Here is a 27,976-nt window from a genome sequence, read left to right as displayed (position 1 = left end):
TTATTTTGGGGTTTTTAGCAAAACCATATCCTATCACCGGATGTTGATTTTTCATGGCGGTCGGTAATATTCAAAGAACGCAAAAGTCATGTCCCAAAAATTCAAACGTCCGTCCTCAGCAAGAAGACACATTAAACTTGAAACATTTTCATCATTTGTGAGGTATGGAAGCAATCAAATGTTTTTGTAATGATCCTAGGTACATATTTTCCCTCCAGAACATAGAATTTGTCGTCTGGTTCATGTTTTAGCTCACCTGACCCCGTCTGTACCATTCCTCAATACAATTCCCATAGGTTTTAAGATTAAACAGTTTTTCATCTCAAATTTTCTATACTTTGTACAAAAATTTTTAATAAGGAGCTATCCAATACTTAAGTGCAACACTAACATTATAGGCAGTACACTCTTCTGATTTATAGCTATATATATTTATATATAATATGTTACCGGTGTGACCGTTGGACCGAGTGCAGATTTAACACAGTGCAGTTTGATTTTTGTATAATAAAATCTATTTAAAACACACACAGTAGGATCCGCCTGCATGGTTGCCTACTCAATCATTCGTCAAAGTTAAACTAAACGTCACATGCTCAGTAACATTATGACGTCATATTTCAGACGAAAAGAGTTATGTGATTCCGAATTTTTTAAAATTTATTCTTTCATTGTTCATCAATTTAACTCATACGAATGCGGCTGTAATAAAATTGAATACTTTATTCAGTATCTAAAAGATCAGTTCCTTGACGTTAATGTTTTTATTTTCCATCTGATAATTTGATAAGACATACTTAAAACAAGTCGTGTTTCTTGATTGAAGCACTATTGAAACTTATCTGGTTTCCTTTTTAATTTCTTTTAATTCAAATTACTAGCTTCTATTGAAACACTGGAACTTATTTAATTGAGTTTACGGGCAAAAAACAGTCAATCAATGATCGAACTCACTTTTTAAAAACAAAATGGCTGCCAATATGGCGGCGCCCAGGGCTGGAAGAAACTTTTTTTGGCCTTGATTGAACTTTCATTTTTCACTGATTTTCTTATATATATATGTGTTACCATTAATCGCCGCTATTCATAGTAGCTTGATTCAGCTATTTTGTCATACATTTTTCTTGAATGTGTAATTTTTTCAGCATGTTTAAAAAAAATCCCTTTTTAGTGCAGTAATAGTTTTCAGCTTTTGAACTGCTCTGTAAACAATGCATGTTAAGATTACTCATCAATTCGTGTCTCTTTCAAAGACTTTGCCCTTAAGGTTTTGGGGCAATTAATTCATGACCACATAGTTCTTGAATGAAATAATATGTAAACGGTGTGACCGTTGGACCGAGCGCAGATTTAACACAGTGCAGTTTGATTTTTATAGAACAAAATTCATTTGAAACGTACACAGTAGGATCCGCCTGGTTGCCTACTCAAATCATCAGCCAAAGTTAAACCAAACATCGCGTGCTCAGTCTACATTATGACGTCATGTTACAGACGTAAAACGTACACATTTTGTCTTCGGAAATAGCCGAAGATCGAGTTACGTTATTCCGAACTTTTTTTTTATTTCTTCTTTCATTGTTTATCAATTTAATTCATATAAATGCCGCGGTAATAAAATTGAATACTTTATTCAGAATCTTGATGTTAATGTTTTTATTTTCCATATGATAATTTGATAAGACATACATAGAACTAGTCGTGTTTCTTGATTGAAGCACTATTGAAACTTATCTGGTGTCCTCTTTTATTTGTTTTAATTCAAATTACCTTCTATTGAAACATTGGAAAATTTTAATCGAGTTTAGCTGCAATAAACATCGATAAGTACCAGTCAATCAATGATCGAACTAACTTTTTAAAAAACAAAATGGCTGCCAATATGGCGGCGCCCAGGGCTGGAAGAAAATTTTTTTGGTCTTAGTACCCCTGATTCAACTTTCATTTTTCACTGATTAATTGATTGCTAATAATTCATTACAATGAGAAAAAATCATGCATATCCATATCTAAATGCGCACAAGGGGATGGACAGATACCCAAACAATGGAAATATATTTTTTACTTAAAAATTTTCAAAAGTTTCAATGTTTAAACTATCTTTAATCATGGTTACTTTTTTAATGGTCCATGGTGCAAATATAAATAGTATGACAGGGTGTGGATATCCACTCTTCCACTCTTCAATGCAAATAAAATTTCATGTGGGCGATAAGAAATTCAAAATCTGGTTGTCCACGTGATGAGTGATTTTTTCAGAATAGTATTGTTTTTGGTTTGTTTTTTATAATTTGTTAGAGTGAGTACCATAAAGTCCTGTGTATAATTCTTACCTTTATTCAGCCAAAATTTGATCAAATTTGGGGGTGTGTATTATACTTTTATACAGAGCAAGTTATTGAATGCTGCAGGAACATGACTGCCAATATCTTGTATTATGCGAGTTGTATGTTCATCAAAAATACCTTATTTTTAATTTTATTTCCATGTATTATAATATTAATCCTCTCAGTCAACTGTACCTTGCATCAAACAAGTTCTCGCCGGTGTATCCTCTATTAAGTAATCAGCCACCTGATGACTCGTCGCATGGTCAATGTTTGTTTAACAATATCCGCTGTCAGAAGCATGCACCTGTCTCATGTAAGACTTAACAGTTTATTCAAGTGTAGAAAGATTAGAAATAATTATGATTTGATTTAAAACTTATTTACTTTATGTCCCGTTATGCAGTTAAACGTTATTATGTTATAGAGACACTGTAAAAAAAAAAGATTGATCCTATGCACAACTTATACAACATACAAATGTTTATTTTTAATAGAATTTATTGGTGTTGTATGTGGGCCCATAAGTTTAACTTTAGACCCATAAACTTCGAAAACTTTGGGGCCCACATGCCCCCCCCCCTCCATGGTTTCAGTTGTTAACCACGGCCTGTACGAATAGTAATAAATTGCAATTGCACTTTTATCTTTATTAAAAATCGCCCAAATGTGCTGCATAAATATCTTAGGACATACTATAGTTACAGAGAAATACTATAAAACAAAATCATTCATTGAAAAATGCTGCGTTACATGTAGCTTATTTTGAAATATACTAGAACAAAAGTCTTCCTTTATAAAGGAAGACTATAATGTGTAAAATAAATGTGACAACTAGTAAGCTTGAAAAGTTTTCAGTTGCATCAATAATGTAATATCAGGGCTCCAGCTGCTTGAGTCAGGCATTTTGGATTTTTGGATTAGGTGAATGGTGTGGCCCATGGGCCTCATGTTAAATAAATGTTTGCTAAGCTTTTAATTAAACTTAATAGCAAAAATGGGCAGATATGTAAATTATATATGTTGAATAACGTAGTAGGTTTACCAACTTTAATTAAATCTGTTATAGTTTACAAGAATTTTTTCAACATTTACATAAAAATTTAAATATATATGTATTGGTATACAATGTATAGATATATTTTTATCCTCAAACAAATGTACGATATAAATAAATATATTTGACAGTGGCGCAAGATTGCGAAAAGTACAAGAGTTACTGAAGTCAGATGATGGGGACAACAAACCAGATGCCATTCTTTGCATTGCAGGTAAACTAGCTAGTAGCTGTAAAAATGTAGTAAAGCCGCCCCCCCCCCCCCCCCCATTAGTGTGGAAGTGAATAACTTATAGAAAAAGATAGAAGGGCTTTTATAATGTCAATATGTGATGTTAAAACATAAAATGACTGTAAGTGAGCAGGAATTTTATATAGTTTTTTTGTGTTGACTCATTGTATTTTATGATAAACTTGACAAGGATAAAACAACAGTTTATTGAACAATAATTTCCATCAAATACATGTAATTTTGATAGTTTACTGATTCATATAATTACCAAACGATGTATTGTTTTAATTTTCCAGGGATAGACAGCCGATATCATGAAGGCAGTACGGAGCTCATTGATTATTTATTGTTTGGATTCTTTGAACGAAGAAAGGCAGAACTTGAACAGTACGTGTAAACTGACTTCATAAATCACTAGCACCGGTGATCTTAGTCTGTAATATTCATTAACATTTTTGAATGTCTTTGATGAAGATATATTAAGCCCCTTTTGAGAAAATATCATAAGAATCCCTGATGCATGGACACATCAAATTTGGTAAACAGATACCCCATTTAAAAAAATACCCTTATGAATTTTGAGGTCAGAGGTCTCAGGTCAAGGTCTAATTACCAGTACTTAAGACATGGAATGATATTGTCTGCTCTATATGTTTACCGGTAGAAACTTTTACCTATTACACAAGTATCCTTGAATGGAACATGTTAGATGATCCATATTGGTTACCATAATGTCTCGTCTATGATACACAATTTTCAGCCAAAGTTAGATCAAAAGCTGGGGATGCCCATCATACACAAGAAAGTTTTTTTTACCCCTTTTTCAAGGTGGTGTTTTGGGATACAACGGGAGTAAAACAGCAGATAATGTGTGTAATAAAAGTTATATAGATATACACTTAGCCTACAGAGTTTTCTTTTGAAGATGAACATAAATTCTTGAATTAGTACCTAGCTAATTAATTTTATAGTGATTTTAGGTACAGGGTATTTTAATTATCGGTGATCAGAGAAAAATGATGATGATAAAATATTGATTTTTTTTCTTTTCAGGTCAGGATATGAGGAGGAAGTCATAGATGGTAAGATAGACATATCAGATTGAAGTAAGGTACCTGATGATTGTTTCCCTTATATCTCTTTGTCGCCGTTGCTTTGTTGCAAACTATTGGAATTTTCTTTTTTTGATTTCTCAGTTGATGTTAGAAATAGTTGTACTGCTATACAGAGGTCTCAAATGTGCTCTCAATTTCAACTGAAAAAGTATTGATGTTGATAACATGAAAGCACTAAAAGTGTACTGCCCAAGTGCTCTTAGCATACACATGTTACAAACTTCAGATGTTTGTTTCATACATTCGAATATAACAAACATTTTTTTTTCTAAATTTAAAACTTAATTATAATTATTTTTGGTTCTTTTGAATTTACCATGAGCAAGTCTTGCCAGATAAAATACACCCAAATTGTCTTTGCAGACATTGTAGATCAGATTGGTAAGTGTAATGGGCTATATACTTGTATTGTTAATTATTAGGTTTGTTACTGACTGTCTATGGAAATGTATCGGGTTGTTTAATTTTATAGACGTTATCTTTTATGAACTTAGACAACCCGACACTTTTCTGTTGTCAGTCAGTAACAGATCTTTTATGTGGTTTGTTTTGTCAAGGACCCAAGCGACTTGTATACAGTATTAATGAATTGAAGAAGGAAAAATAATCATTAATGTAAAAGACATTTTGGCCACTTTGTAACTGTCTAAAACCTGCAATTTGCTATTGCGGTACATAGAAATATATACAACAATCGCGTTTTATCCAATGATGTGTCATTTAAGTCTGAGACAAAACAATGTACATTGCGTACCAGGTAGTTTGATGCATTTGGGGTTATTTTTGTTTATATGATTGTGTGTTTTTAAATTTTGTTTAATTTTACGCTTATTTTCTTTTATTGAATTTTCAATGATTTGCAGATTTCAAAATACATTTGTTTTTCCTTTTGGTATACATTTACATGTGATGCAGTATATTCTGTTTGAAAGTTGATTGATTTACAGAAGTTTTTTTGTTTTTGCTTTTAGATCTGATAGTGTTGATCAGAAGACATGAGGTGGACATTTATTGTAACCCTGTCAACTATCACTACCTGCTACCCTATGTGGCCCACTGGACAAATCTCAGGTTCCACTGTTTACTGGACACTGAGGTAAAGAAACTTTAATCTTATTCTCCAGGAAACATGTTTGTATTTTTAAAAGACATATATCAAATGCCCAAGTGTAAAAACATTGGTAATCAAGACACTGGTATTATTTTTTTTCCAAGTTTAAACACAGAATTTACTGTGTATATAGATTTTGACTACTTTGTGCTTATGTTATAGCTGGAGGGCACCTGCATCAAACAAGATTAATGTGTTGTATAATTTAGATTTTTTCATAATGTTACTTGAATACAATTATCATTCTTAATACCTCTTTGAACATACAGTGCATAATTTATCAGCTCAATTTGGCAATATTCACTTGTTTCTCTTTATCAGTATGAGGATGACGAGGCAGCGGAGGAATTCAAGATTCAGTCCTTTGTGGCCATGATGTTTGGTGTCAAAAAAGTTGGAATCCCTCACAATATACTGGGTAGGCTTTTATCTTTGCCATAACTCTTACATTGCAAATCAGTGAACAGCATCTTACAATTCATTCAAGTTATACAAACATTGTACATTTTGTTTTTATCTGCATATATTTGGAAAGTGTTGTTTTAATGGTAAAGTATGTTGTTCTCTTCTTTTGATTTCAGGTCATCCTGCAAAATTTGATCACATGATGGTTGAAAAATGGCCAATCATTCAAGCATTTGCATTAGAAGATTATAAAGGGTAGTTATACATTGTATATAGTCATACAGAAAGGATAAAATATATTTGATTTGTTTAATCAAGTTCATTGAATTGAGCAAGTTTTCAATATCATTGGATTTATGTACAATCTACAGTATTCATATTTTTCAGAGGTGGCTTTTTCACACTACAGAAAAAGGTAAAATGCATGGGGTATAAGCAATATTTTTTTTTTTAATTATGAATGAATTTTAAAAGCCATTACTATAACTATCAAACCACAAGCATTAAAAAATCTAAAACTTTGCAATATTTTGGTCTATTTAACATACCAATGTTTACATGCTTTTATAAATTTGCCAATTCATTTTGACAGGTAGTTGATGTTGGTCCACAACTGTCAGAAGTCTACAGTCAAGTGGATCCATGCTCATTGGAAGTTTTGCTCATAGAGGTAGGCTACAGACTTAATACATGTATAATATTGTTTTGTGATAAATCAAATATAGTCATGGGCATTGATACACATGCATTAATGTGTTGTTATTTCTTTTTAATTAAGTAATAGAGTATTTCTCAATTGAGAAAATTTATGATTAATAAAATTGATGTACTTTCTTATTTCATTTTTTTGCTGTTTATTGTTTACGGTTCTTGACTTGTATTATTTCAGCAAATGACACAGTTTGAAAGACAGTGGCAGACCCTTATAGACAATTTAGATATCAACATGTAAGTACTGGAAGTTTTGGTAAATATTATTGGATTTAATGTAAACACTGTTTTGTTGCAATAAAATAATGTCTTAGTAGCAAGTACTTATTTTTCCTCTCCAGAGAGAAAAAATCTAAATATGGCCCTAGTATTTACAATGCTCTGTGGAATAGTTTTTTTTTTATGGGAGTAAAAATAATTTCATGCATTGATCAAAATGTACAGTTTAGTTGAAATTTGCATGTAATTCTGGTTATGCGAAAACTATTTTGGTGTTTATAACGTATAAAATGGTAATTTCTAGTTTTCTACACGTTTGTACTCACTATAAAGGTGAGACAACTCTTGTGGCTGTGAATGTGATTACAAACTGATACAAAATTAATAATTTGATGATATCCTTTACTCAGATCCACTGGTATTGACAAACTTACAGAAGAAAAAGTGTGTGAGGTAATTGAGTTATACAGCCTTTATGTTTACAATGTTGCATTTATATTCAAAATTCATATGTATATTTTGAAAATATATGAATTACTTGAATTTGAAATCCTAAAATTGCATTCAGTTAATTAATTATGTAAAAGAAGTTGGTATAAATTATGATATACTGATACATATATTGTGTATCATAATAGAAATAAGAATGTATAAATCTTAAAATGTTAAAAAGTGTACTGTGGAATCATCATTGGTCGTGGGGGAACAATGTTCGTGGGTAACCCATGAACCATTTGTTTGATATATATTTACAAAATAAAACTTGCTACCAACAAAATTACGTCCCCACGAACCAGAAAAATTTGGCTAACCACGAACATTGACCACCACAAATCAAAATGACTCTACAGTAAGTGCAAAAGGTTATAAGTAGGTTTTTTTTACTTTAAGCCCCTGAGGAGCTACTACAAACATGGAAGTGTAGGATCGGAGGATACAGGGTGAGTTTTTTAGATTTTTGTAAAATTTTCATAAATACTATGACTCTTTTTCACCCCCCTCCATTTAAACAAATATGAAAGAAGGACAATTTGATGAACATGACTTGAATAAATGCCATGTATGTTTTAATAAATCTACCAAAGAAGCTGATTTTTGCAGCACACTAAACCATGAGATTTGGTACATTGAATAGACTTAAAATTAAATACTTACCTAATTTATGTGATAGAAAAATTTAGAATTAAGGAATTAAAGGGAAAAAAAATACATGAGGGGATGGCGACATCAGTCAGAATTCTTATCTCTTTAGATTGTCTGCAGATATTTTTTTTGTTTTCAACAGAGGCAAACAGCGACAACCCTTTGTGTTATGTGGAACAAACAGTCGACGTATAGTGATTGATGATGTTCGGAGTTGCAGAAAATCAGTCAATTCTGAGATTTCAAAGTGTGGAATCGACAGTGAACCTGCAAAATTCATGGTATGTTAAACTTTTACAAAATATTACATGAATTTTGTGGTTGCTTTTTGTTTTAGGATAATCTGCTGTGGGAAGGGTTCTTTTTATTATAAATTCTTCTCTGTGCCATGTTTGTATGAAGTGAAAGTAATTTCCTTTTTTATTCTTTATCAATTAAGATTCTTGATAAAGAAAGTTTTGTAATCATTGTTTAAATACATGGACTTGTACATTGTATATAAATCATTATCATATGGTGATAGCGTCAGTTTTTTGTTGTTGCATCATCTAGCTAGTTTGATATTTAGAAATAAAAATCCCTTTTTGCATTTATAGTTGAAATCATGTGAAAAATAATTTGGATACTTATATTTAAGCAATATTTTAAAGAAGATGTCTATAAGTGAGTTTCACATATTGATTAACATTTTCTTAGAGACTTAAGGTAATCTGGTCCCACTGTTATCAACATTTTCAAATTACTCAACTCGCTGCTCAAAAATACTCAGACTTAAAGCTGGGTACATGTAATGACTTGTAGAAAGTTGGTGATGGTGGGGCCAGGTTTCAATTCATTTCAATCAATGTCAGACATGGTAAAAAAACTCAAGAGATTTGTAACTGATATTCTTTTATTTCATTGAAAATGTCATCGACATTTTAAAATGCATTCTCTCATTGTGTTTTAAAAAAAAATCATACTCCAATACACCTTTCTTATTGAGTTACTGTTTTTAATCATCATTGAAGTGATCACAAATTCCAAAAACCTGTAAGCCTAGATTCTATTCATTTATTTATACCAGTAGATCTTGACCTTAATATGGGTATTACATGTATTAAAACAAAGTCCACTGATATTGTGTTTATTTGACGTTATAGGTTTGCCATGGAATATCTCCCAGGGGCCCTTTGTGTTGTATCAGAACATACTTTTTAAATGAAGGTAAGATATATGTGTTATTCCTCCTGTGAACTCTGTGAGATTTGCTCATGTTCTTCATATACAGTAATAGATATGTTAAGCACATTTTCATAGAAATTCCCATCAATAGTTCAATAGTACAAGTATCTGTGATAGTTCCTTTAACACACCCCCTTAGTGGATTAGTCATATAATGGGGTTGTGTGTTGTGTTAGTAAACATTCCTTGACTTGTAATAAACTTCCGTAGTGGATAAGTCATATATAAGTGTTGTGTATTGTGATAGTTAGCATTCTTTGTCTTGTAATCCTCAATGGATAAGTCATATTGTGTTAGCTAGCTTTCTCCTCAATGGATAAGTCATATTATGGTGTTATGTTAGTTAACATTCCTTGTCTTGTAATAAACCTCCTCAATGGATAAGTCATACTGTGTTAGCTAGCTTTCTCCTCAATTGATAAGTCATATTATGGTGTTATGTTAGTTAACATTCCTTGTCTTGTAATGAACCTCCTCAATAGATAAGTCATACTGTGTTAGCTAGCTTTCTCCTCAATTGATAAGTCATACTGTGTTAGCTAGCTTTCTCCTCAATTGATAAGTCATATTATGGTGTTATGTTAGTTAACATTCCTTGTCTTGTAATAAACCTCCTCAATGGATACGTCATACTGTGTTAGCTAGCTTTCTCCTCAATTGATAAGTCATACTGTGTTAGCTAGCTTTCTCCTCAATTGATAAGTCATAAAATGGTGTTGTGTTAGTTTACATTCCTTGTCTTGTAATAAACCTCCTCAATGGATACGTCATACTGTGTTAGCTAGCTTTCTCCTCAATGGATAGGTTATAATATGGTGTTGTGTTAGTTTACATTCCTTGTCTTGTAATAAACCTCCTCAATGGATACGTCATATATCATTGTTATGTATTGTTGTCACATAGCTTTCCTTTTATTGTATTACACCTCCTCAGTGGATAGGTTTTATAAAAGAAGTTTCGAAGCCCCAGAAACTCTGAATTTTGACAACTTATACACTTGAAAATCATGATGAAAAATAATGATGGTGGCTCAAAACAGTAGAGAAATTTTCTCTGCTCTAAATCAAGACTGTCCCTACATTTCATTAAAGGTACACAACAGACTGAACAGTATTTGTCGATAATAGACAATTTTTAAAAGAAAAATTGTGGAAAACTGTGTAAATTAATACGATGTGTACTTTATGGTTGTTACAACAACCTTTTCAAATAAAACTTAGAGCAATGGTTCTTAAGGAAAACATGTAATAAGAATTTTATTCTGTATTGGTAAAGTTACAGCTGTCACCTACTCGTGAAATCACAAAGCTCTGTTTCATAGCGGGATCCTAGAGATATTGGACATTATTGGTGTGACCTAGATCATTGTGCGGAGACCTCTGTGTATCCTGCTATTGACAGCATGTAATTGCCTACCATCATATTCATTTGTCAATATGACAAGCACAGCACTCGAAGTTATTGGTAGGTTCTCAGCTGAGTCAAAGGTCATGTGGTACCAAGAAGATAAGGTTCCCTATTACCAGTTTCTTATTATTTATCAAGGCCACTAGCAGAAAGGGCAAAGATCTGTTGCTTGTGAATCATCAATTCAAATCACAGCAACAAAAACTAATTGATATTAAGATTTATGTAAAATGCTTTAAAAAGTTACCAACTTAGTTCTAATGATAAATATCAGACAAATTACTAAATTTTTTGCATTTGAATGATTTAAAACCCTTTTTTTTCTTATCTTTTTTTTTTGAAATTCTTATTTTGTTGATTATGTTCTTCAAACTTGATTAACAAAATTAGAATTAAAAAATTTATACTTAGTTAAAACTTTTATACTAAATAAGAAAATTAAAAATCAGAATTACATGTGCTAATAGATGATAAGAAACTAACATGGTGCATGTCATCATTTATTTCCTAGATACATAATTGAATTAGATGTTTCTGACCTATAATAATATAGGCAGTAGATAAAAGTCTGCAGGAAAGTCAGTCTGTTCAATGGCAGGTGCCAGGATTTGTTTAACAGTCATACATGTATACCAATAAATCAGAAGATTATTACCGTAATAATATTAATCAACAGCAGCAGTCCCACATGCTGATTAGAGTGGTTCGATACTGTTTGTGGTAACAGAAATAAAGCTGTTGAATTAGCACCAAATACATGTGAAACAGAACTGTTGCTATGTTACCGAATACGGTCACCATGGTGTTCTCCTCCAGAATACCGATTAGCGAGTGACAAAGAAAATTGAGGACTCCGAGGGGAAACATCATTAGAACCATTAAGATGAGGAGCTGGATGACGAGCTTAGTCTTGGCACGTTCTTCCACACGACTTCGATGAAATATCACGGTGGCACTAGATCGACAGGAAGTGTTGTAAGATTGAGAAATGTTCCCTCGTTTGAACATTAAGATTGTTAAAGCTGTGCAGAGTATCCCCGTGAGGAAAGTTGGTATGAAGATTGAAATGCTCGATGAATACCAGAAGTAGACAACACTGAGGGTGTTGTTGTCTACAGGCTGGATATTCTGGATGAGAGTTACGGAGTAGTTGGATCTGTTTGTCATAACATGGTCAGTTTCTATCTCCTCTGATGTAAGGCTGTATTGCCACACCAAAGGGAGAGCACTGCTGATTGCGAATGACGAGATGATGCAGATATAGAAAGGAGCATGCTTGAATGACTGGACACACTGTTGGAGCCCCACCCCCACCAGTGTCCAAACAAAGGCGAACCAGACCGCCTCCCTGCACACCAGTGTGTAGTACTGAGTCAGGACCAGATATCTGTAGTAGCCTATGTAGTGGGGCAGACAGAGAATGACTGTACAGATGATCAACAGAATGCTCTCCAGACACAGGGCCAGGAGGTAGGTCTCCAGGGACAGTCGAATCTGCCGCACCAAGGTCACAAAGTTCAAAAGTTGACCAAGCATGCCCAGCACAAGCACCATGGGAAGTAGCACATAGCACACATAATTAGTGATTTCACTGATGGTGTAGTAGCTTGTCCAGGTTTCAGTCTCCAGGTGCTCAAGACAAAAGGAGTGAACGGTCAGACACAGCTGTGGGGGGATCAACAGAAGAGGCTCATTACGGAACTCTGGCTCCAACAAATACATTCTTGGAATTACTACTACCAAAATCTTCTACTGGATTGAAAAAAAAATTACTTTAGCACACATATACACAATTATATTAATTCTCAGATGCAGATGCTGATGGCTTGCAGAATTATTTCCATGTGCATCAAACAGAATTAAGAATCATCCAGAGATGCAAAGTCAAAAGCAAATGTCTTTTTAATATCCATTATGGCGTAATTTATTTCCACTTGTTCATCATGGCTGTATAATGACTATAAATGAGTTGAAACCTTTACACTTCTAGAAGAATATAAATGCTCCTCATAACGCAACACTAGATGATCATGACAGTAATTGTAACACAGCATCCAGTAGTCTCCAGAACAACATGCAATGTGAAAAATGGTTTTCCTCAGCTTTTAAGTTGTAAAAAATTATTTCAAAGATTACCAGAAAAAAATTTTCAACTGTTCGGTTGATAAATGTTTCCAGGTTAATTCAGATGATATTCAGTATAAAAGCTCCTTATTTTTCCCAGAATCTCATTAATTCTGTAAATGGAGCTACAAGCAGCAGAATTCTAATCCAGAGCCGGTGTTTGGCTGTCATCTTTTTTTGATGCTTCACGATTCGTATTTCAATCTTTCCACTATAGTTCTCCAGGATCAATACTATGTAATTCTTAGAGCAGACTTTTGTGAATTCTCTCTTCTTTTAAACCGGTGCAGATTGGCGCTCTCTTTTAATTTAGATCGCTGTGTTTGCGGGGATTTTACATGCGTTTGTTATGGCTATCATTAGTTGGACTGACGAGTTCCAGCCCTGTATTTAATTGTCACCCTGTCGTCACTAGCAGATGTTGTCTGAGACTGACAGCTCTCCAGGGATCTGACAATTTGAAGATTGCCTGATGTCTAACAGTTTTTGTCAGAAGGGAATGATACCCTAGGGGATTGGGGGGGGGGGGTTGAAGAAAGGGGTAATTTTTGTGACACTAGGATTGCAGAAAGTATATACATGTATAGATCTGTTTTCTCTGTTAATGAGTGTGAAGTAAATAAGGGTCAGTGATATAGATCAAAATTGAGATGCTGCGATGTTTTTTCATAATTTACATTAACGTATGAATAAAAGAACACTCTTTAAAAGCATTGGTAATGCTAGCGCAGTTTACTAATTCAATTCAGTGATATGAAAGGAATGTAGCAGTGATAGAAGATATTCACAGCCAGGAATAAATGTTCATAATGTAATTTTGGTGTGGTTTGGTTTGTAATTAACTTGTTTTCCCTGAATTAATTATGATGTGACTGGAAATTTGTTTTATCAGCAATTTTCAATTACAATTCTCAGACATGCAAAGCAAGACTGACCAAGTTTTTAGGAAATACAAGCATGGAACAAAATTACAGTAGGCAATTCATGATCCAAGGTGAAAATCATGACTTAAATGGGTAGCTTGTTTGATTTGTGTTGCATTTAAAGAACTTACTTATTTTAAACTACCAGTACTTCTTAATTAAAGTGAAAAATTAATTAAAATGCTTCAGCAAAGGACAAAGACTGAACTAGTGATATAATTTTGTATCAATTAAGGATTATTCCTTATACTTGTAGCGGACCCAAAAAAAATGCTCATTTAAATATCCTGTCAGTCTGTCCATCCATCCATCCATCTGTCTTACAGTGTCTCTTATTATGTCCATTTGTCCATCAAACTTTCTTGATGTCTTAATATTAAGTTTTATGAAAAGAAATTATGGAGGCTAATATTTGGCACAAAGGTTGCCGGTGACTTGCGTGGAAGTCGTGACCTGAGGTCATTGGTCAAGGTCACATTGACATTATCATCAACATGACACAAACATACCCAGAAGATTCCTGGTGGGGATGAATTTTCTTTCTAGGACATTTCTAATTGCATGAACTGGTACTCTATGTTTCTAAAGTACATCTGTTTTGCATAACCCAAGAAAAATCAAGTCTGCCCAGTGTACTTTGTTAACTTGAATAACTCTGACATCTAAATGCAAAACAAATGGATTTGCTATGGAAATTTTTTCATTGAAAGATTTGATCTGCAGTTTTGATGAGAAATTACCAAAGCAAATTCTAGTTAAATTCATTGATACAATGTAAACGCTGTATAGATGATGTGTTTGTTTTTATCCGTTATTTAATTATGCTATCATTACGAGAGGTGTTGCGCATTAGCTAGGGTAACATCATTTTGTATGGTAATGCTTCTGCCCAATGTCTTGTGTTTGGTATTGATTTTATGTAAATTTGGGAGTTCCTAGAGGTTTTTGGCTTGTTACAAAGTAAGCTGTAGTAATTGTAGTAGTATTTATTGATTATTGGCATACATTAAAAGACAATTCGTCCATTACAGAGACAAGCAGGACTAGAATGGCTGTACAGAGTAAGGCGGGCAGTGATAGCCAGGCAGACATCAACCCACCGGTGGAAGACCAGGATACTAAGTATGAGCTCCCCCCCCCCCCCCCACCCCATCCCTTCATCACTGTCCTCTGTCAGTAGCAATCAACTCAGAATGCTTATTACCATGATGTGGTCAATGGAACCAAAGATAATCCAATATCATAGGCACTCTCAGATTGGTCTCGGTTGATGAAATCCAAGATTATTCAATCAAAAGTGCTCTTAGACCGGTCTCCATTTAATAAATGTATTGGGAAGCTCCTTTCAGAAAAAATGAGCGTTAACTGTCACAAGTTATTTTGTTATCTGTAAGACATAAATGGAAATATAAATGTTACATCTTATTCCATCACATGGTATGCATGCTTCTCCACTTGCTGTGAGTGGTACAGCGGACTATATTGCCTTTTTATCAGACCCTTGTCAGGAACTGTTAATAGACGGCTTGTTAGAATGAAATAGTTACTGTCAAGGATTTGACTAATCAAGTAACAAAATAAGGCTGCATCAATATTTGAATGAAAATACATGTATTCTGAAGAATGGATAATAAATCTAATTCCTCGGCATATAGCTTTGCTATATAGCTTAGTTTGCTATCTCCGGTTTCATCAATATTTGTTGAATATCAAATTTAGTGGGGTTTGTTTTTGATTTGATCCGCAAAATTAAATGTCTATTGAAGTGCAATATCAAATAACATATTGTATTCATAGAATCATTAGCGGTAAATTTATGTATCCTTGAAACTATCGTTTTCACTAAACCCTGGGAAATTTTATGCCTAAAGAAATTGATAAAACCACAGTATGACCATACTCAAGAGTCTGGAAAACAGACATTGGAAATAGCTATTTTACCTCTTAAACTTCATATAAAACATTTTGATAGTTTATGACATAACTTATAATCTATAATTCATTGAGTTATTCAGTCTTTCACACGTTATTCTTTCTTCTTGCATCACATAAAATTCTCAATGATTTGCTGCTACTTAGCTTGATGGAATAAAGAATGGCAATGAATATAACAACTTAAGTCGTCCAACGTTAATTTCAACTTTAACATCACCTTCATACATAAAAGAAAACCTACAAAGCAGAGGGATAAAATTATACTTATTTAAAAGAAAAAAAGATTAGTAAAGACTAATACAAATAGAGTACTGGGGTTCCAATTTACATTTAGATTACTTGTTTAATGATCTGATCTGTTATGAAGACGGTCTCAGTTTCTGATATATATTTCATGATTTTCCCTTAGTATTTTTATTACATTATTCTATCATCTGCAGTATTTTGTTTGTAAAGTAAAAATCGAACTGGAAAAGATGATGCAAACATACCTGCATTGAAAATGGAGGTTTTGCTTTTTTGAATTTTTAATTGAAAGTATTTTTTAGATAAAAATGTATTGAAATGGTCAGTATAAAGTGGATTGTTGATTTTTTTTCCAGGATGCTTGTAGACATGTATTCCATTATGGTGGACAGTGTATTGGAGGGGATTCAGCATTACTCTAGAACACTCAGTGTTCATAAGGTATACACACTCTGCTTCCATCATAATGATTGTTTGTTGAACACCAGTTTTCATGGATTTCATTGTTGAGTCAAAATCAACAAATTAAACTTTAATTGCAATAAAAAAAGAAAAAAATTTTTATTACCAAACCGTGCTCCTTACCAGTATTTAAACAGATTGGTCCTCTAATTGCCAATGCTACCAAATCCACAAAAATTAGTACCCAAAAACTTTATTCAAACATCAGTACCTCTTTACTAAAAACTGTGTAGAAATAGTAATAACTCAAATATTGATTTTTTCTCTCTCCAAACTTTGAAACAATTCAAATAAGGTCTGTAATTCATTACCCAAACAAATGTCAGCACTGGCTGTGGTGAGTGAGTGAGTGAACTCACATTGCTCATAGTGGTACAAATTAACAGACAGGAGTGAACTCGCATTGCTCATAGTGGTACAAATTAACAGACAGGAGTGAACTCGCATTGCTCATAGTGGTACAAATTAACAGACAGGAGTGAACTCGCATTGCTCATAGTGGTACAAATTAACAGACAGGAGTGAACTCGCATTGCTCATAGTGGTACAAATTAACAGACAGGAGTGAACTCGCATTGCTCATAGTGGTACAAATTAACAGACAGGAGTGAACTCGCATTGCTCATAGTGGTACAAATTAACAGACAGGAGTGAACTCGCATTGCTCATAGTGGTACAAATTAACAGACAGGAGTGAACTCGCATTGCTCATAGTGGTACAAATTAACAGACAGGAGTGAACTCGCATTGCTCATAGTGGTACAAATTAACAGACAGGAGTGAACTCGCATTGCTCATAGTGGTACAAATTAACAGACAGGAGTGAACTCGCATTGCTCATAGTGGTACAAATTAACAGACAGGAGTGAACTCGCATTGCTCATAGTGGTACAAATTAACAGACAGGAGTGAACTCGCATTGCTCATAGTGGTCCAAATTAACAGACAGGAGTGAACTCGCAGTCCTTGTAGCGGTCCTGAAATTAACGATGAGGAGGGGACAATCAGCACTATACACCACACTCTGCTACAAATATTACAGGCTATTTATTGATCTGTAGAAACAGTGAAAAAGATTTCTTTCATGTTGTCATCTCTCATCAGTTGAGGCGATCAGGCGGTGATATTATTAAAAACACTCATCAAGAGTTTGCAATATCATTTTGCCTGCATGATGAATTATTGCCATCATATGACAGTTATTTCTACAATAGATGTCAATTTTTACACTATTTTTAATCAATTTTTATAACCATACTTTCATATAGTCTTCATTTTCCTCATCACTGTCAATCGATTGTTTAAGGAGAGGGTTCAAACAGGCTAATTGTCTACTGCCCAACCTTTACTATGTAAAATTTTACATGATAAAATATTGTTTAATTAAAGTTAAATTCTCCCTATCTCCTCATATACATAATTATATGCATTAGAAAAATCTCCACCATTATTATACCCCTCTCAAACAATAGGAATCACGTCCATCTGTCCGCCTCTCTGTGCAATCATGTCCGTTCCATCTCTTTCTTATGGAAGAACATTAAAAGTTTTTACTTCACAAAAAGATTGCTGATGACCTGAGGGCTTGTCATGACCTTTACCCAAAGGTCATTTGGACAAGTTCAAGATCACTGGAATGAAAAGTGCAAAATTCATGCCTGGCCCATATCTTTCTTATGGAGAAACATTGGAAGTTCTTATTTCTAACTTGTTACCTTAGGGTGTGTCATGATTTTGACCCAAGGTCATATGGACAACTTAAAAGTGACTAAGGAATAGTACAAAATTTGTTTCTGGTGTATATCTTTATTTATGTAGAAACATTGGAAGTTTTTATTTCACATTAAGACTGCTTATGACCTGAGGGTGTGTCATGATTTTGTCCCAAGGTTGTTTTGGTAAGTTCAAGGTTATTGAAAACAAAAATCATAATTTGTGTCTGCTTTATTATATCTCTCTTATGGAGAAAAATTTGAAGTTCCTACTATACATAAAGATAACTTATGACCTGGGAATGTGTCGTGAATCCAGGGTCAGTTGTGCAAGTTTAAGGTCATTGTTTAACAAAAATGCATGATTGCTGTCTAGACCATATCTTTAGATATGATATATATTTGCTTAGTGGTGGTATCATTTGTGAACTTGCTCACGGTACCTCTAGTTTATGTTGGATCATGTTATTAAGTAACAACCATGTAAATGTAAACCAACATTTATTATAAAGAAAGTGTGTCTGATAGATATTTTTTTCATATTTACTGGAATATTCAAGGGAAAATTAATTTTTCTTCTGATAAAATTTTAGAGTGTTTGCATTAAAAAAAAAAATTCCATTCAAAACAGCTCTTTGCTACACATAATTCTGTTAAAAGATTATGACCATATACGGTATGTTTCTTTTAATTTAGATTCAAACATGTTTTCAATATGAGCTTTGATAGTTTTGTTTTTTTGTAGGCTCGTGCTCGTGTAGTGGATCAAATTTGTGAGGGTTGTCGTGCCTATCCTGTGCTGGCCAAATACATCCAGAGAAAGTAAGCATTCTCATCTTTGTATGGCATAGCAATGCATCAGTAGCAGGAAACCATTGTTCCACAAATTATTAGTCCATTGCATATTTGATGAAATACAATTGACATACAGTGGTATTTTGTTCAATTATTATACAGTCATGTAAAATTGAAGTGGGATAAAAATGTGGAGACAGATTTCCTGATAAGAATATGTTTACTATGCCAAAGAATGTTTATTTGTAAGTTTAACTATTATTTTGTAGATCTGACATTGTGTTCACAATAGAAGCTTATGACCAAGATGGCAGGTAAATTTTATACCTTTTTGAAGCATTTTTGGATATTTAAATTGTTGTGTTTCTTTTTTTCAGATTTGTTTTTCTTTGCGTTTCCTTTTATTATGCTTATGAAGTATGTAAAATGTAGCCTTTGTTGTTGTACATCTTAGGAGTCACGCAGTAGAAGAGGGAACCCGCAGCCTCTTTTTGAAGTCTGCCAGTATTTCTCTGTACGATGTTCCCAGTACCCTAGTTCCAGGCAAAACCTTGGGCTCTCTTGTCTTCTCTGAAATCTTCCAAGATTCAGTCATCTCAATACAGAAAGAAGGTACACAATTATAGTAGAAAGATAACATACAATAATGGTACTTGATTTAGTCAGATAATCATGGTCTTGCACCGCTTGCACTGGTTTTTGTTTGCTTATGAGAGAGAGAGAGTGAGAGAGAGAGAGAGAAAGGCTTGGCTTCTTATGCACTAATTTATGATTAATGTGCTTATCTAAAACATTGAAGTGCTTTTTTTTGGTGGTTTTCTTATTTTAGATGGCACTCTAGAACTGAATGGAGAGGCCCTAGTTCTGACATCTCTCATACCCAGATACAAGGGCTGGCCTGTGAGTACAGAAATTATTTTACTTTTGCACTTATATTTGACATTTGTGATATTTTATAGAGCTACACTGTGGATTCAGTAGAGTTCTTGTAGCCTTTGTTTTGTTGATTTCTTTGGTCTACTTTGCCAACCAATAAATTTACTGTACATCCTCAATAAATATGAAACACAGTTCAGTATTAATCCATTAGCCATTAGTAGAAAATCCATGAAATTACGTCCCCATGAACCTGTGAAAATTTGACAATCAACAAAAATTGGCCCCCACAATAGTTATTGATTCCACAGTACTTTAGATTAATAGCATCATAAGAGGTCGTCTCCATAGGGTTTGCTAGGCAGCTATGTGTAAGGGATAAGAAATTTTGATGAACATATTACTAGCAATCTTGATGATCACACAATCAGTTTTTGTTTACTTTAGCTGAGAAGTAAGGCTGATCCATCTGAAGCTCTACACAGCCTTAACAAGTATGGCCGCCTAATGTTGCCAGGGGAGATGGTGAGGGTCTGTACAGATAAGAACCTGACCCACCCCGTCTCTACAGGTAAGAACCTCAAGTCATCAATTCAGTTAGCATGGTTTTTAAAAAGGTATTCTGTAAACATATTGCATTTGGCTGTGGTTACTATTTAGTGTGTTTGGTGGAAAGCAGATTATGCTACATCAAGTTCAACGCTTCGAAATGTCTAGCATATATTTATCTGTGCCATAATAAATGCATTTTACTAAATTTAGGCTATTAACTTATTAAAAAATCTTTTATACAAAATATTGTACAATTCAAATATTATATGCTTACAGTATTTCATGAAAAGTGTTAAATAAATTTATTCCATACAATCAATGTGAAATACATAACAAATTTGATGAGGGTTTATGAAAAAAATTTGCGACATTAAGAGTGATTGTACAAACTTCATACAAAATATTAAATGAAAAATTGGTTTTTCCCATGCCTTTGCCTTATTATTTTATACACATACATGTATTACTTTGTTGTCTGTTTTAGCTGAACTGTTTGCCTATGAAGCAGCCATAGTCCTCGTCTTTCAACGGTCCCTAGTTTTGTCCCTGGACAAAGATAACATTAAGTCCATTAAAATGTTTGTGGGAGTAAGTACCAGTAGCAGAAGATACATGTACTTATGTAGAAATATAAAAACTCTGACAGAATTTGTCTTCATAAAATGAGAAAGAAAATCCATTCAACTCAGTTGTAATATTTATTATATTCTCATAAGAAATTAGCTGACACTATGTATAGAAGTTCAATTCTAACAACTTTGGATCTTGTGTGTAATTCTGTTGAATGTAATAAGCAATTCCTTGTTTTAACAGGACTCATCGGAGAGACTAGTGGCTCTGATGGTAGAGGTGTATCCGTCCAATATCCCAGCATTCCTCCAATCGGAAGACCACATCATCTACATAACCGTAGCCCCAAAGTCCAAGGCAAAGCTGAGCTTGTTTAAGGAAGTGAGTATTACCCAAAAACACACAAAACCTGAGAATGTCTCTAAATGTACATGTAATTCAATCTGCAAATTAAATTCAGCATGTTACTTACCAGTAATATGTTTAAAAGTGCTCAGTGCTTCTATTTCACAATAAATAATTACTGAATGGTAATGATTTTTATAAGGTGACATTTGTGTTGCCAAGTACAAAATTACATTTCTATTTCAATTTACCAGTAATTATTTCTCAGAGACAGCCAAAGGAACATACCTATATATATGTTTGAGGAATAGCATTTAATAACTCCTAGTTTACATGCATGATATATATGTTTGTGTCAAGAAAAAGTGTGAGCAAAGACATTTTCTGTAGGTTTTACCAGAGTGGAAGTCATATGACAGTTTACCCCATGTTGATCTCGCCGAGAGTTATCCACCAGCCTTTCAACAAACGTATGTACTGAATTTCCCATCTGGGCTTGCAAAAACTAATTTTACATTAATTTTAAACCAATATTTTGTTTTGTCTAAATTCTAGACACCAGAAGTAGTTAGTGTTAAGAAAATTGACATTTCAAACCTGTATTGCTTTCTGTGGTTTGTACATGTACTATATTTTCATGCAGTCAATCATATTATATTTGTAGAGCTCAACAACTTCAGCTGGAGTTCAACAACGAGTTTCATCCGTCCTCCCCATATCATCACGTCCAAGGAAAATTTTCAAACCTTGACAAGTAATACAATTCTTTTCTATGTACACATTATGATAATACATGTATAAAGTTAACATTGACTTGATGTGTTAAAATTGAAATTGTCGCAAGGAGATAATCCACAATTATAAATTGCATATTCATCTGCTGTCTTAGATTTTCATATATTTAGAGAAACATTTTTAATATTTACACTACAGATGTACTGGTATATAATACTTTAATCCAACTTATACGGTGAAGTATGCCAGGTTGGCGATTCACATGAATATCATTTCTCTTTCCAGATTCATGACTCATTTTAGTGTTAGCAGTGTGACATCACTTCCAACGACCTCATTACCCATCATGCTTCAGGAGGCAGAGGAAGTAGCAACTAATCCATCAGAAAATGTTGTCCCCATTTCAAATTTCCATGGGGTGTGTATCTCTGGCATTTTTGTCTGTTATATGCTCTGTGGGTCTTGGATATGTACGGAATATTATTCTCAAATTTTAACTGTAACTGTAATTTCCTGATCTTCTTTTACAGATCACTGTGACTATACTAGGGGGTATTCCGGGAAGCCATAAGGAACAATTGTGTGATACTTTGTTGTACCTCACCGAGAGCCACATAAGGTCAGTTAACATCATTCATACAATATACTTGTACATTTCATTGCTTTGAGGGCAACTTACAAAAATATTCGCCCAAAGGTGATAGAAAAGTTTTGGAATCTTATGTCACCCTATACCAATGACAAACATACCAGAACACTCTATATGCTTCTTGAAATGGCACGTGTATTCTATGGTACTTGTATTTCTCTCATATTTCTGTACTTTAAGGAAAAATTGAAAAAGTAGAATAAATATTATTATGCATATTTAGGAATTTTACATATTATATTTCATGTGTTTATAAAATTTAACTGATGTATTGCAGATGGACAGTACTAAGGCAAACAGTTGGGGCTACTAAGTCAGTCTTGTTTGGAGAATTACAGGGCACACTGTCCAAGATGTGGAATGCGATGAGGCGACGACTCAGTGCTTCAGACACCAGTCACAGGCTCCTACTCGTCACTCCAGGGTAAATAAATATTTCGTCAGAAAATGAAGACAACCCACCCTCAGGGTTGTCTTCCTTGTATAAGGAATTACATCTTCGTAAAAATATTTGAACATAAAAAATTTGATACTTTCACAGACACATTCTACCTGTATCTGTAAAGAATTTTCAATTACAGTCAAACTTAGTTATCTCGAACTAGATGGGACTGTTTAAAAACTTCGAGATATCCGAGTATTTGAGATATCGAGAGTAAAATACTTAAAAAATAAGCTGTTGTGACTTGCAAATCACTTAGACATATCCTTTGTATTTGAGATATCAGTATTCGAGATATCGAAGTTCAACTGTATTAAACTGTATCAACTGTATTAAACTGTATTAACTGTATTAATTATTGTATTGAACTGCATGTTATAAAGTTGTACAATGAAAGACAGAGTTTTCAGAGGTTTTACAATACATGTATATTTTTTGTTTTGTCTGTGGCAGGTATACAGATATTAAGGATGTGATCAGTGCCATCTTAAACCACCCAAATCCTGACGTGCAGTCTCATGTCCGCATTGGTAAGAATGCACAAATATAGTTTTCCTGTTGGTCATTAAGGTGGAAACTCATGTCAGATATTTCAAATGAAATCAATATTTTTGTAAGAACAATAATTCAATGTACTCAACTCGTCCACTTTTTTCCAGGTTCTGTCACAGTATGCATAGACCCTTTCATTTCATTCATTGAGCACAGGTAGGTATATTTATTTCCAGTACCCTTAGAACAATACAAAAACGTGTACATGTATTCTATCTCTGTTCCAGTATATATCCTCATAAATGTTTGTTACAGATGACGGTCTGTTAATTTGGAATTTTTAGATAATCAATGATTTATAACCGCTTTTGAAGTTTAATGTTTATTTCTTAAGCTTACATACTTAAGCCAGTGTTGAGCATTGGTAAATAATTATTCAGGTTTTTTGAGAGTGCCCAAATAAAAAAGAGCTATTTTTGAAGATACATGTACCATCTAGGCTATGAAATTTTTTTTAAATCTCTTTACTCTTTTTAGGTTAACATATCCAAATCTGCTGAACCAATGTAATCAAGGCTTTGTGAACAATATTTTGATTACCTCTGCTACCTCCATACAACAGGTATAGAAGGAAGTTTCTTGATTAACAGTAATCACAAGAACAGTACATTTGATTAAAAATGACCATACTTTGAATCTTTCATAACCTGTCCATTTAAATGACTTTCTTTAAAACTCTTCTACTCCGTTTTACTCTAGAACTCTAGTCTAGAAGAAATCCAGAACCTTTTACGCAGTGTGAACTCAGACGTTGCTTTCTTTCTTGCTGAAAAGGGGAATGTTAAAAGGTAAACCAGCTAGGATTGCCAATTTATTTTTCATTTTCTGAACCTTACTTAAGACAGTTACTGTTTCGTACAACTAATTTCCTTTCCCCTTACTTGTTGCAGAAGTATGGATGTTGATGCCATTTTGTCCGAAACAGCATTTATGGAGAACAAAAAAGTCAGAGCCAGAGAAATGTTGTGTCCAGGCTGGTGAGTATTGTTTGATTGTTTATAAAAATGTGTAAATCATACCTAGCTCCACTGAGAACATTTTGAGGAAAGGGATAATTGTTAGGTCCCTACATTGAGTCAAATGCTGCCTCATTTATGAATTTCATTGCCATACTGTTCCCCTTTGCAAATCTAGGGAATAAAATAGAAACACATACCTGTTGCATTAGATTTTGAATTTTTAAAAAGTACTAGTATTGTGGGTTTTTTTGGAGAGGGGGGGGGGGGGTTTTGCTTACAAGTACAGTATGTATTTATCTGTGTTTCAATGTAACAGTTAAAGCTCTTGTTTAGAAAGGAACATCTGTTTTTTTTCTTCTAACAATTATCCCCTCCTCATGGGAACAGAGTGTAATGGAACTTTTTACCCATTATTTCAGAAAGATTGTCTGTATAAATGTTGACATTTTATGCACAGGTCTCTAGGACTGTACAAGACACCATCTTCTTTGTCCTTTACGATGGAGGACACTGAGGTGACGTTCTCACAGCCTCTCGTAAGGAACACCTTCATCAACAAGCTCAGAGGTAGGCTATAACATACCATACATATTACTGATAGAATATTCATTCTACAACGATATGCATTCTCTATACCTTTAGCCAAATTGATTTTAAATATAGAGAAACTATCTTTAATTCATTATTTTAATTTGACTCCTTGCCTAAATCATTCCAAAACATGTAAAGTGCATTGACACATGGATAAAAACATGTTCTAACTTTATATATTTTGTATGTATGAACTTTTGGGTATGTTGGTACAGTGAACATGTACATTATATATCTTGACTTTGTAAACTGCATATCTTATAGGACTGAAAGGCCAGATAACCCATTACCCATTCTCAGGCAATATCTTTGTGGTGCATGGATATGCCACTTTTACAGGTATATGTTTCTCTTATCGATTAAAGGTTAAACAGTTCTAATTTGTTATAGGCCTAATTCTTGATACATCTGTCTGATACATATAATAAGTTTTAAAATGTTGAGGAATGAAACTGACCTTGTTGTTAGTGAGAATTTGTTATAAATCTGTTCACATGTTTACTGTATTCAACATCGATGATTTACTTCTTGTCATATAACAGATTCTGAAGGTTTGATGGATGTCCAATACATTGTAACATCTGACCAACTGAGTGTGAACAAACACGCAAATAAAAGTGTCGCTAATGGTGATGGTCTTCACCTGTCACGTAAGAAGCATTGTCTGGTGTTCACGGGGCATCAGTTACAGATCAACCAGGTCAAAGACTGGTTGCGGACCTGTGGGAGACAGGTCAGTGGAATGCTTTAGCTGTACCCTTAAAGTGGCCATTTTTAGACTACTCCTAGCTCCTTGAAAATAAGAGCTCTGCATAAATTCAAATTGAAAGCAAAAAACTTTTTTTACACTTATTCAGATAATACAATTTATTGCCAGAAAATAATTTATAAAATGTTTCTAAAAAATTTTCTAACCATGATTTTATCTAAGTTTCAAAGTCATAACTGCATGTGTACATATTACGGTATGCTTCTATATCACAGAAACCAGAATTGAAGAAACCAATATCCAAGAAAGACCTAACTAAGGAGGAAATCAAGAAGATTCATGTAAATGACATTTTCTTTTTATCAGAATGCACTTTAAAAGGAAAATAAATCTGTTTCATTTCCTGGCCTGAAGCTTTGTTCCAATGCTTTTTGTTTTTGCTTCATAAATATTTTACAGTTTACCGTAACTTTTTAAATGTTACGTACATACATGAAAATACAGTACTGATACTTTGAATAGAGACTCTTTTAAAAAAAAATATTTTTTTAAAGTTTTTGTCTGATTTTATTTCACCTGGCTTTAAAATTTTAATGTGTGTAATGTACTAGTATACTATTAAGATTAGCTTACAACATGCAAACCTATTGAATTTTGCAGAAACAGCATCATTTGGACCCATTACCAGCTGGATGGTTCTACAATGGAACTCAGTTTGTCAGCTTTGATGGAGAAAAACAGGACCTTCATCCAAGTAAGTAAACCAAAAATAAATGAATACAATGTAGGCCTGATACTAGTTGGTGTTTCCAGAACCTTGGTACAAATCCTTCAATCCATACACTCAAGCACTCTGTTGAGACTACCGTATATTTCACATTTATTTGCAGGTTTAGAGACTTTTATCCAGGAGTACATTGACGAAAAGAACAAAGAGATCACAGAGTTCAACAATGAAGTGAGGAATAGTGCCGGCCAGTTTGTGGATCTGTTTGCGTGAACTCGTCACAAAAAATCTACCATGTGTTCCCAGAGAGTGGATGTCTGTGATGGAAGATGGAGATCTGTGCTGATTTTTGTTGTTTTCGTTAAAATGAAGAGTGTGATATTTCTAAATGATTAAAGTGCTTTATGTGAATGCGAGATTTCATGTGTATATGTACATAAACATGTGCTTGTATATTTTGCTAATTTATTTACTGTTGTCATATTTTCCACATTTTTTTGTTTTTGTAGAAGTTGATATCTCATTTATCTGGTTTCTGTCAGGAAAAAGCCTTGGTCTGTCTCTATGTGAATTAAACAATCTTTTAAACATATTCATATCTATTGGGTAAAGTGAAAACATGCATTGTTTGGTGCAAAAAAGTGATGAATTCCAGAGTTATATTTTTAATTTCCGTCCAAAAAAAGTGGTTGTATATTTTTTTTATATGATATTTTACTATATCTACATGAACATTCCTGTGTACACATTATTTGGAAACTGCTGTATATGGTTTCAATCGTGTGTATATGCAGCATATTGGAGATTCCAGTACTTAAAGGGTTTGTGATATAACTGATATTTTGCCAATCTTTTGTTCAATGAATATGCAATTGGTTTATTCAATAGACCAACTTGATTTATTGCTGTATGCTATTTAATGAATGCTTTATATATATATTTTCACATTATTGTAGTATAGCCTAATTCATAATGATTTGTTCTTGTTTGTTTACAAGTTGCATAATTTTCAAGTTCAATTAATTGAAAATGACTTTAAGGATTGGTTGGAATATGAAGTGTAAACTTACTTCAATTATTTGTTTGTTTTGAGTGAATAAAATGCACAAAAATTGCATATT

At 33.5% G+C, this 27,976-nt stretch overlaps 1 protein-coding gene across 1 annotated transcript; it reads left to right on the top strand.

The window, feature by feature from the left end:
- Window positions 1–11: 11 nt before the first annotated feature.
- LOC128179565 (dynein axonemal assembly factor 9-like) lies at window positions 12–27,970 on the top strand. The gene is made up of 39 exons (XM_052847006.1): window positions 12–162; window positions 3,516–3,598; window positions 3,913–4,003; window positions 4,670–4,698; window positions 5,703–5,827; window positions 6,164–6,260; window positions 6,424–6,502; window positions 6,635–6,662; window positions 6,840–6,917; window positions 7,137–7,195; window positions 7,588–7,630; window positions 8,069–8,118; window positions 8,463–8,601; window positions 9,463–9,526; window positions 15,030–15,120; window positions 16,536–16,620; window positions 19,099–19,175; window positions 19,418–19,462; window positions 19,603–19,760; window positions 19,978–20,048; window positions 20,472–20,595; window positions 21,061–21,164; window positions 21,390–21,527; window positions 21,882–21,961; window positions 22,156–22,245; window positions 22,512–22,644; window positions 22,757–22,845; window positions 23,153–23,299; window positions 23,771–23,847; window positions 23,977–24,025; window positions 24,347–24,431; window positions 24,569–24,657; window positions 24,760–24,846; window positions 25,286–25,395; window positions 25,684–25,758; window positions 25,962–26,152; window positions 26,404–26,469; window positions 26,789–26,882; window positions 27,019–27,970. Exons 1-39 carry the CDS (start codon window positions 89–91, stop codon window positions 27,126–27,128), a joined length of 3,504 nt encoding a protein of 1,167 aa, XP_052702966.1. The 5' UTR covers window positions 12–88; the 3' UTR covers window positions 27,129–27,970.
- The last annotated feature ends 6 nt before the right edge of the window (window positions 27,971–27,976 follow it).

Source organism: Crassostrea angulata, chromosome 4 (genome assembly GCF_025612915.1).
Source record: "Crassostrea angulata isolate pt1a10 chromosome 4, ASM2561291v2, whole genome shotgun sequence".
Taxonomy (NCBI): domain Eukaryota; kingdom Metazoa; phylum Mollusca; class Bivalvia; order Ostreida; family Ostreidae; genus Magallana; species Magallana angulata.
The sequence above is the reverse complement of the archived record's forward strand: the minus strand, read 5'-3'. Positions and strand labels throughout refer to the sequence as shown.

Excerpts from the sequence above, each read along its gene's own strand:
- LOC128179565 (XM_052847006.1), top strand. The coding sequence starts at position 89 with ATGTCCCAAAAATTCAAACGTCCGTCCTCAGCAAGAAGACACATTAAA. Across the intron at positions 3,599-3,912 it reads TGCCATTCTTTGCATTGCAG|GGATAGACAGCCGATATCAT; the intron begins GTAAACTAGCTA and ends TTAATTTTCCAG. Across the intron at positions 21,962-22,155 it reads CCACCAGCCTTTCAACAAAC|AGCTCAACAACTTCAGCTGG; the intron begins GTATGTACTGAA and ends TTATATTTGTAG.